General features: G+C 44.4%; 1 protein-coding gene across 1 annotated transcript; it reads left to right on the top strand.

Moving 5' to 3' along the window:
• Nucleotides 1–469: 469 nt before the first annotated feature.
• On the top strand, nucleotides 470–9,757 carry LOC141048058 (uncharacterized). Its single transcript, XM_073543419.1, has 3 exons — nucleotides 470–1,395; nucleotides 2,330–3,879; nucleotides 9,654–9,757. Exons 2-3 carry the CDS (start codon nucleotides 2,835–2,837, stop codon nucleotides 9,755–9,757), a joined length of 1,149 nt encoding a protein of 382 aa, XP_073399520.1. The 5' UTR covers nucleotides 470–1,395; nucleotides 2,330–2,834.
• Nucleotides 9,758–11,225: the final 1,468 nt, after the last annotated feature.

Below are 11,225 nucleotides of genomic sequence, written 5' to 3'. Positions count from 1 at the left end.
TTTGCAATTTGTCCTGAGTAGGCTGATACCCTACATGTGGGGGTAAAACACTGTTTGCGCGCATGGCAGAGCTTGGAAGGGAAGGAGCACCATTTGATTTTTCCAACTCAGAATTGGCTGGAATTGAGATCAGACGCCATGTTGCATTTGGAGAGCCCCTGATGTGCCCAAACAGTGGAAACCCCCAATTCTAACTCCAACCCGAACCCCAACACACCCCTAACCCTAACCCTAGCTCTTGCCCTAGCCCTAATGGAAAAGTGGAAATAAATACTTTTTTTTATTTTATTATTTTTCCCTAACTAAGGCTGGTTTCACATTTGCGTTTTTTAGCACTGGAAAAAAACGCATACGTGCGCATGCGATTTTTCCCCTATATTTAACATGGGTGCGCATACCTGCGCGCTGGCATGCGCACGTATGCGATTTTCATGCGCTGCGTTTTTTTGGGGTGTGCATTGGTATTTTCCAGACGCAGCATGTTGCATTTTTTGGCCCTGGAAAAAAGCGCATGCGCACGTATGTGCACGTTTTGCGCTAAAAATGGCCATTATAGCCTATGGATGCGCATACGTGCGCACTGGCATGCGCATGTATGCTTTTTTTTAGCGCTGCGTTTTTTTGGTGGTGTCCACTTGTTATCCTAGTTATAATCTTCTAAAGTCAAAAAAAAAAAGTCTATATAAAGGAGGTGCCTGCCAAAACTCTGCCACTACTACACTGACAGATTGAAGAGCAGACAGTCAACCAAGAACCCATTATATCAGCGAAGAATGTGAGTATATTACATTATATGCCTGTCCTTTTAAATTATGTATGTACTAATGATTTTTATTATTTTTACATGCAGTATGTCTTCAGAATCCGAGTATTCCCCATCGCGGCAGGAAATGGCGCAAGCAGACCGTGAGGTGATTATTTTCGTGCATCTGGTAAGTATATCTGCTGCTTCTCCAAATCTCTTACGTTTTTTTCAACTTTTTTAAGACATCGTCATCATCATCTGCGGACGGGACTAGTGAGGGCGAAGAGCAGGAGCAGCGAAGCCAAGTCCCGGTGGTGATACGGAATGTAAGTATCAAATGATTTGTAATGTTCTTTATTTTTTATCTTCTATTTTTACTCTTTTTTATGTTTCTTTTTTTGTAACTTTTTATTCAATTTAAATTTGATTATTCTAATGAATGTGTTTTGTCTAGGTTCCACAACGGGATGAAGACGTCTACCTGGATAATGAGCAGCTCATCAGCCTGGTCCAGGAGCGTTCGCCGTTGTGGGACAGCCGTGACCGGCTGCACAAGGACATTGTGGTGACCCGGCGGCTATGGAATGAGGTGGCCGCAGCGTTGATGGATGGCTGGGACAGCGCCACAGCATCCTCCAAAAAGGCGTTTAGTGAGTATTTCCCTGCTCTGTATTGTGCCGCAGTGACTGTTGTCCTTGACGGCACTGTTGGGTTTCGTGCTAGGTGTATTCTAGCAGGAAACCCAACAGTGTCATCGGGGTCTACAGTGACTGCTTTGAGTATTGTATTGCTACATTGTGCTGCAGTGACTGTTGTCCTTGACGGCACTGTTGGGTTTCGTGCTAGGCGTATTCTAGCAGGAAACCCAACAGTGTCATCGGGGTCTACAGTGACTGCTTTGAGTATTGTATTGCTACATTGTGCCGCAGTGACTGTTGTCCTTGACGGCACTGTTGGGTTTCGTGCTAGGCGTATTCTAGCAGGAAACCCAACAGTGTCATCGGGGTCTACAGTGACTGCTTTGAGTATTGTATTGCTACATTGTGCCGCAGTGACTGTTGTCCTTGACGGCACTGTTGGGTTTCGTGCTAGGCGTATTCTAGCAGGAAACCCAACAGTGTCATCGGGGTCTACAGTGACTGCTTTGAGTATTGTATTGCTACATTGTGCCGCAGTGACTGTTGTCCTTGACGGCACTGTTGGGTTTCGTGCTAGGCGTATTCTAGCAGGAAACCCAACAGTGTCATCGGGGTCTACAGTGACTGCTTTGAGTATTGTATTGCTACATTGTGCCGCAGTGACTGTTGTCCTTGACGGCACTGTTGGGTTTCGTGCTAGGCGTATTCTAGCAGGAAACCCAACAGTGTCATCGGGGTCTACAGTGACTGCTTTGAGTATTGTATTGCTACATTGTGCCGCAGTGACTGTTGTCCTTGACGGCACTGTTGGGTTTCGTGCTAGGTGTATTCTAGCAGGAAACCCAACAGTGTCATCGGGGTCTACAGTGACTGCTTTGAGTATTGTATTGCTACATTGTGCCGCAGTGACTGTTGTCCTTGACGGCACTGTTTTTTTTATCAACAGTGGACAAAGTCCGAACACGTTGGCGTTCGATCAAGGACCGCTTCAACAGTGATGTTCGTGCTGAGGGCCAGGTTCGCAGTGGATCTGCGTCAAGGACCAGAACTAGATACCGTCACTATCACGCGTTGCAGTTCCTAAGACCGGTCCTTGCCACGAGATCGTAAGTATTATAAATTTTGGGTTTTTATTTTTATTAATCTGTGTTTTTCTAATCCACAGCTGATGCTTCTTGTAAAGGCATGGTAGTAATGATTTTCCTTTCTTCCACAGCACCTGGAGCAGCACCCTGCAACCTGGCCCTGGAGCGGTCCTTCCTCGGACGTCCTCTGACCCGTCCCAGCCATCCGACAGCCAGGAAGCACCTTGCAGGTCAACCACACACACAGCTGGTGACCAGGAAGCTGGGCCATCAGGTGTTCCCCTGTCCCAGGTCTCTGCCACTGGTTATGCGGGCGCTACCCGCCAGCGGCAGAGGGCCTTGGACAGGAATGTCTTGCCCGAGTTTATGCATTTGAGCGAGACATTTAATTCCAGCCTCAAGTCACTGTCCGACAGAGTTGAAAGCGGTTTTGCACTCATGGAACGTGGTTTTAACCACTTTGAACACCGCTTCAATTCTGTAGAACAGCGCCTTGACCGTCTGGAGGCCGACCTCAACAGACCAGCACACCATTTTTTTAGTAAGATTGAAAAGGGCATGGCGGAACACCTTAGTCCTGAGCAACAGCTGAATGTGCTGCAGGCCTGCAACAATGCTTTCTTGCAGGCTATGCAGCATAATCGGTACGGTCAGCAGTCAGTGGTGTCCTTTCCACCTGTGCCACCATTGACTCGCTTCACCTCACTACCGACTTGTGCTGCATACCACTGCACGGACACCTCTATTCAAAGCCAGGACACCCACCGTTACACCACCACAAGTCTGAGTGCAGCTGGTCACTTCACCGACACCACCATGGCAAGCGCTGCTCCTGTCTGGAGCACCACCGCCACTCCCATGCATGCGTGGAGCTCAGCCACCACTAGGCAAACATGGAACAGCCCTGCCGCTACAACAACATGTAGTAGCCCTGCCACCACCACTCTGCAAACCTGGACCATCACTGCCGCCACCAGTCCTCCTGCAAGGACGAGCACTGCCAACGAAGAGCAGCAGCAGCAGCCACCTCAGCAGCAGCCACCTCAGCAGCAGCCACCGCAGCAGCAGCCACCTCAGCAGCAGCAGCAGCCACCTCAGCAGCAGCAGCAACCACCTCAGCAGCAGCAGCCACCTCAGCAGCAGCCGCCACCTCAGCAGCAGCCGCCGCCACCTCAGCAGCAGCAGCCGCCACCTCAGCAGCAGCAGCAGCCATACCAGCAGACGGGGGACCTACATTCAATATTTGCCCCTAGTTCAAGGCGAAATCTATCAAGGCGGGCATTGGGCCAAAGTCGGTCCAGGCACACAAGCCTACGGCGACATGCCATTACAACTAATGTACCTGAACAGATTTCCTCTCCTCCAAGTGTTCCTAGTTTAATTCCCTTAACTGGACTACCTTCCCCCACAAGTTTTGTTGCCCCTTCCCCTCAAACACCGTCTTCAACTGCAAGTGTTGCATATTCCCTGCACACCCCCAAATTGAAACCATCTGCCCCCAAACGCCGGAAAAAATAATTTTTTGGTTTATTTTTGTGATAAAAAATAAATTTACATTTGTGGTTCACCATTACTAAGTTTCATTAATGTTGTTTGCGCCGCTCACACACACTGATGGGTAAATACATGTTAAAAACCAACCCAAGGCCTAGTATAGTCATATGTGAAATAACACGGACTAGTATAGTCATACCAAGGCCTAGTGTAATAACTCGAGTTTTACCAACTTGGATCTGGTTTCATGAAAAACAAACTGTTGAAACTTGTCTTAAAAATAAGTTTCTTTCTAGTTTCACCAGTTTGTTTTTTGTGAAACAAGATGCTAGTTGTTAAAAATCGAGTTATTACAGTAGGCCTTGGTATGACTATACTAGGCCGTGGTATTTCACATATTCCTATACTACTAGCCCCAAGGCCTACTATACTCATATTTGAAATACCACGGCCTAGTATAGTCATTACAAGGCCTAGTGTAATAACTCTAGTTTCACCAACTAGAATCTGGTTTCATGAAAAACAAACTGTTGAAACTTGTCAAGTTTCACCCGTTTGTTTTTCGTGAAACAAGATCCTAGTTGGCAAAAATCGAGTAGGCCTTGTTATGACTATACTAGGCCGTGGTATTTCACATATGACTATACTAGTAGGCCCAAGGCCTACTATACTCATATTTGAAATACCACGGCCTAGTATAGTCATTCCAAGGCCTAGTGTAATAACTCTAGTTTTACCAACTAGAATCTGGTTTCATGAAAAACAAACTGTTGAAACTTGTCAAGTTTCACCCGTTTGTTTTTCGTGAAACAAGATCCTAGTTGGCAAAAATCGAGTAGGCCTTGTTATGACTATACTAGGCCGTGGTATTTCACATGTGACTATACTAGTAGGCCCAAGGCCTACTATACTCATATTTGAAATACCACGGACTAGTATAGTCATTCCAAGGCCTAGTGTAATAACTTGTAAGTTGGAATGGAGCAGATTACATTCATCCACTCAATGCTGACTTGTATTCCCCATGGACTTTCATTGGGGTTGGGTTTTGAGGGTTGTGTTTTGAGAAAATCACATACTTTGTTTTCAACTAGTTGCACAATTTTCTCTTGAAAAAAAATGGTTTCCTGATTCATGGCCTGCAGCTTTGCTCGTTCCAATATATTTCACGCAGACTAGCAATGCTGCATTTTAACTCATATGTGTATTTACCTGCCCAGGTGTGTGAACATCAAAAAATTCAGTTATACATGGGAAGTTTTTTATTTAATTGGAGTTTAAAAAATATAGTGCACTCAGTAATAGTATCAAATAAGGTTTTTTATTACCATAAACAAACAAAAACATTACACCATTTCATCTTGCCAGTGCACCCGTCCTACATCAGAAATAAAGTAGGCCGCAAATTGGTCCCTCATTTGGCCAACTTCAACGGATGACCTGAGAGTGTGCTGAGTGAATTCAGGCAATGGGTTAGGAGCATCATCGTCCAGTTCAAAGGTCGGGTGCTCTTTAGTCATCACAAAGTTATGTAGAACCACACAGGCCTTCACCACCTCATCGACTGTTTCAAGTTTAAGATTAATGGCCGTGCCCAGAATTCGCCATCTGGAAACAAGAATCCCAAAAGCACACTCGACAGTTCTTCTGGCCCTGGTCAGCCTGTAATTAAATATTTTTTTGGTGTGGTCCAAGTCCCGGCTGGAGTAGGGTTTCAGTAAGTTTCCGCACATTTGAAAAGCCTCATCGCCAACCATTACAAAGGGCAGTGGCGGAGCTTCGGTGTGAGGAAGAGGCCGTGGCATAGGGAAATTAAATTGGTTGCCATACAACCTCCGGCCCATGTCTGAGTTTTTAAAAGCCTGTGAGTCATTACCACGGCCAAATGCTCCAATGTCCACTGCTACAAACATACATCCGGCATCCGCAATCGCAATGAGTACTATTGAAAAGTACTTTTTGTAATTATAGTACTCAGATCCCGTTCTTTGGGGTTTGATGATCCGTATGTGTTTCCCATCAACAGCTCCCAAACAGTTGGGAAAATTGCATACTGTCCAGAATTTGTCAGCAATTTCCATCCACTTTTCAGCGGTGGGCAGGGGCATAAATTCTGGGCAAAGAACATTCCAGAGAGCCCGGCAGGTGTCAGCAACAATTCCAGACAAGGTAGAGATTCCAATACGGTACTGGAAGTGTAGTGAAGATAGGGTTTCTCCAGTCGCCAGGAATCTGTGAACAGACAAAGAAGTAAAATTAATATTTATGTATATTATTTTAAAAAACTATAAAATAAAATATTAGTACATTCACGAAAACTAATTACCCAAGGTTTTGAATACTAAATTTAAAAAAAAACCATCAGACCGCACCCCTTGGTTTTTAAAACATACCGTAATGTCACCAGTAGCCGTTCCTCAGGAGGAATCGCACGACGGAGCTGTGTGTCCTGTCTCCGGATGGATTGTTGGACACGAGCAAGCAAATCCATGAAACTTTCGTGGGACATCCTGATATAATCTGTAAATTTCTCCGGGTTTGCCTGTAGCTCGCTGTAGAGGGTGTGGTATGCCCCACGGCTCTCCCGGAGTTCAACAATCGGATGTATCCACATACGCCGCCGTCTTCGCTGCCTCTCTCTCTTCCTTTGTTCATGGCAAGCAACTGCATACGCCTGAGCCATCGCGATGTCCAAATCCAAGTTGAAGTGAAAACTCTTCCAGCGCAGATCCATGGTCACGAGAAGAATCAAGCAAATGTGAAGAATACTGTAGACAGGGTCTATATATTAACATACCACACCCACAATGAAGTCCCATTGGTCTTGTGTGTTGTTGAATGGTTGTTTTTTCATTTTTGTGGGGTTTTTCCAAAATCTGTAAAAAAACGCTAACGCACAAAAAACGCATACAAACGCGCAAAAATGCTGCGTTTTTTTCCTGCATGCGCATAAAAATGCTTGAAAAAAACGCAGCGTTTGTATACGTTTTTTTAATGCGTTTTTTGCGGGAAAAACGCGCTGCAAAAAAAAGCAAGTGTGAAACTAGCCTAAGGGGGTGATAACGGGGGGTTTGATTTACTATTTATGGCGGTTTTTATGTTTGGCAGCTGTCGCACGCTAAAAGACGCTTTTTATTGTAAAAATAGTTTTTGCATCACCACATATTGAGAGCTATAATTTTTCCGCATTTTGACCCACCGAGTCATGTGAGGTCTTATTTTTTGTGGGACGAGTTGACGTTTTTATTGGTACCATTTTTGGACACATGACATTTTTTGATCGCTTTTTATTCCGATTTTTGGGACGCAGAATGAACAAAAACCAGCGTTTCATGAATTTCTTTTGGGGGGGTGCGTTTACACCGTTCCGCGTGTGGTAAAATTGATAAAGCGGTTTTATTCTTCGGGTCAGTACGGTTACAGCGATACCTCATTTAGGTCGTTTTTTTATGTTTTGTCGGTTTTTTGCAATGAAAACTATTTTATATAAAAAATAATTATTTTTGCATTGCTTTATTCTGCGAGCTATAACTTTTTTATTTTTTCGCTGATGATGCTGTATGGTGGCTCATTTTTTGCGGGACAAGATGGCGTTTTCAGCGGTACCATGGATATTTATATGCGTCTTTTTGATCGCGCGTTATTGCACTTTATGTTCGCCAGTTTGATAACAAATCATTATTTTTTGCTTCATTTTTTATGGCGTTCGCTAAAGGGGTTAACTAATGGGACAGTTTTATAGGGCGGGTCGTTACGGACGCGGCAATACCTAATATGTGTACTTTTATTGTTTTTTTATTGTTTTTTTTTTTATTTCCAAAAAATGGATTTATTGGGGGAATATTTTTTTTTTTTTCTAATTTATTTGGCGATTTTTAAAAAAAATATTTTAACACTTTTTTTTATTTTTTTTTAACTTTATTACATAGTCCCAGGTGGGACATCACTGTCCTGTGACAGATCGCTGATCTGTCACATCACAGATCACTGTGACAGATCAGCGATCTGTCACAGGCAGTGCAGAAGGCTTCCTCATGCCTTCGCTTTGCAGGCACTGAGGAAGCCAGCTTCCTGCAGGCCCCCGAAGGCCCCCGTCGCCATCTTGGATTCGGGGGCCTGCAGGAAAGGAGCCCCCCGCAGCAGCGCTGCACATTGCGCTGCCGTGGGGGGCTCAGGGAAGCACGGAGGGAGCCCCCTCCCTGCCGATGCTTCCCTTTAACCCCCGGTACACCGCGATCATGTTTGATCGCGGTGTGCAAGGGGTTAACGTGTCGGGGGCGGTCCGTGACCACCCCTGACACATTGTGCCGGGTGTCAGCTGTGATAATCAGCTGACACCCGGCCACGATCAGCGGCGCTCACCACGTGGGCGCCGCTGATCGCGGTAGACGTACTATCCCGTCCATGGGCATAGGGGCCCGGGTCCCATGGACGGATAGTACGTCGGATGTCAGGAAGGGGTTAAGCCAGTCATATCTGCAGCAAAAACGCAGGAGTAAAAAGGTTTGCGTATGTGCTGCGTATTTGCTGCAGTTTTGCTGAATAAAATGCTGCAGAATTAGGAAATGATGTCAGAAGGGGGATAAGTGTGTGAGTGGAGAATTTGTGTGTGGGCGGAGAATATGTGTGTGACTGTCTGTGTGTGTCTGTATCTATTTCTGTCTACAGGAGTCTGTGTCTGTATGTGTGTGTAGTCATGCAATGAACAGACCATAGTGATTGTACTTAGGAGTCGTCTGATGGGAATACTACTCCCATCTGGCTATGTCTGCTGTCACATATAACAGAGACAGTATAAGCCGATGATGGGAGAATAGTCTCATCATCCGGCGCCTAAGTTCAATTGTAAAAAAAAAAATCAAAGCATTGATATAAACTCATACAATATACATACTCACCGAACACTGCATTTCCTGCAATCAATAAAAAATAATAAACCAACATATACTCCCTGTCCGTCGTAGTCCATTTAATACCGAGTGTCCCATGTCGATGTTACCCGGCCGCCGGCGATACACTACGGGAGTGATTACCTCCTGTCAGTGTATCAATGAGCCACCGTGAGAGTTCACCGGAGTACATAAGCTGATCAGCTCCGGTGCTCTCACTTATGGCACCGCTGCGTGAGAAAGTTCTCACACAGCGGTAGAGCCGTGAGTGAGAGCATCGGAGCTTATGAACTCTGGTGAACTCTCACGGCAGCACAGTGATACACTACGGGAGTGATTACCTCGTGTCAGTGTATCGCCGGAGGCTGGGCAGAGCAGTCACATCTCCAGATGTAATAAAAATAAACTAGGCACTCAACGTAAAGATGAATTTATTTGACTTTTAATGTAGTCAAGGCAAAACGTTCGGCCGCATTTGGCCTTTATCCATTACAAACTATACAGGAGTGTCAGGGATTCGTGGGAATCCTGTGGATATTTAGTGAGGCACGTCTCAGTATGGTCACTTTCACAAGAGTATGGGGCGCTAAAAGAGGAAAATCCCCAATTATAAATAAGCCAGGGGACCTGGATGGATGTGTGCACGTGCCTGGAGAAAGACACAGAGTCCGCTGCTTGTCATTCATCTTCCTGATGAAGGAAGTGCTCCGAAACACACGTCGGGGTGCGTGATAAAGGGCCGTAGTGACCCTTAAAGGTATATGACCCCTATTTATATTCCACTCTGCACTTTATATTGCAGTATTTGTGAACCTATTGTTTCAGCATATGCACTCTGCACATTTCATTGCAGTATCTGTGAGCTTATTGCAGTATCTGTGGACCTATTGTTGGTTCATCATATGAACTCTGCACTTTTCATTGCAGTATCTGTGAAGCTTATTATTGGTTTACTTTTTCATTGGTTGAGACACTACATCATGGTTTTTCTGTTGTTTTTGCACATGCACTTTTGATCACTATATATGGTGATTTTTCTTTGCACTATAATTTTTAGACAATTATTATATATATTTTTTTACTATTGATACACTTTTTCACTGCTCTTTTGAGGAATATATATTGAGGACAATATATATATAAACTGGGTCTATATATATTTTTTACAATTTTGTAGATTGTCCCTAAATGTACACATTTTCCTTAACATTGGTTTTATGTATATTGCCACCTGTATACGGTAATAAAGATAATTTATCAATTATATCCTGTTTGGTCCCTCATTTGTTTGGTTGTTTTTTCTTCATCTTTAGTGGTTTCACTACCTTCACTGAACATTGGTGGTAGTTTGCATAACTAATATTATAATTTTTATGGTCATCGGACGCCATTTTATTTATATACTATATATATAATAAATAATAATAATCTTTATTTTTATATAGTGCTAACATATTCCGCAGCGCTTTACAGTTTGCACATATTTCATCACTGTCCCCGATGGGGCTCACAATTTAAATTCCCTATCAGTATGTCTTTGTAGTGTGGGAGGAAACCGGAGTGCCCGGAGGAAACCCACGCAAACACGGGGAGAACATACAAACTCCTTGTAGATGTTGTCCTTGGTGGGATTCGAACCCAGGACCCCACCTGGGGGGGGTCCTGAGCCACTGAGCCACCGTGAGCCACTGAGCCACCGTGCTGCCTATATTATATATATATATACACACATATATATATATATATATATATACACACACACACATTATATATATATATATATATATATATATATATATATATATTATATAGAATATATAAAGCTCAAAGTGTGTATGTATGTATGTATGTGTGTGTGTGTATGTCCAGGATAGGCATCCGCACCGTCGCAGCTACAGCCACAAAATTTGGCACAGTCACACGTCCGGACCCCGAGAGCGTCCTAAGCTATGTTGTGAGGCAAAATTTTAACCCCGCGCGTTCCAATTCACCAAACAATTTTGCCCCTGTCTACATACTGTGGAAAAAGTGTGTGCGCATCAAGCCCCGCCCCTCATTTTGATGTCATAATGCCCCTATCTACATAATGGGGAAACAGTGTGTGCGTGTCAAGCCCCGCCCCTCATTATGATGTCACAATGGTTGCCATGGCGACGCTGATGTCATCATAGGTTGCAAGCCCCGCCGCTCATTATGATGTCATAATGGTTGACCATAGTCATGGATGGAGGATTTGTGATGGGTATACGGGCACTGGACTATGGGATGGAGGATATGTATGACGGGTATATGGGCACAGAACTATGGGATGGAGGATGTGGGATGGGTATATGGGCACTGGACTATGGGATGGCGGATATGTATGATGGGTATA

Source organism: Dendrobates tinctorius, unplaced genomic scaffold, assembly GCF_039654945.1.
Source record: "Dendrobates tinctorius isolate UK_male_01 unplaced genomic scaffold, ASM3965494v1 ptg000132l, whole genome shotgun sequence".
NCBI lineage: Eukaryota > Metazoa > Chordata > Amphibia > Anura > Dendrobatidae > Dendrobates > Dendrobates tinctorius.
Note: the sequence above shows the minus strand (reverse complement) of the source record. Positions and strands in the feature narration are given on the sequence as shown.

What these genes read in the sequence shown, in the direction of transcription:
- LOC141048058 (XM_073543419.1), top strand. Translation starts at nt 2,835, where the DNA reads ATGCATTTGAGCGAGACATTTAATTCCAGCCTCAAGTCACTGTCCGAC. An exon ending in TGGACTACCTTCCCCCACAA is followed by an intron (nt 3,880 to 9,653) that starts GTTTTGTTGCCC and finishes TTTATATTGCAG; the next exon opens with TATTTGTGAACCTATTGTTT.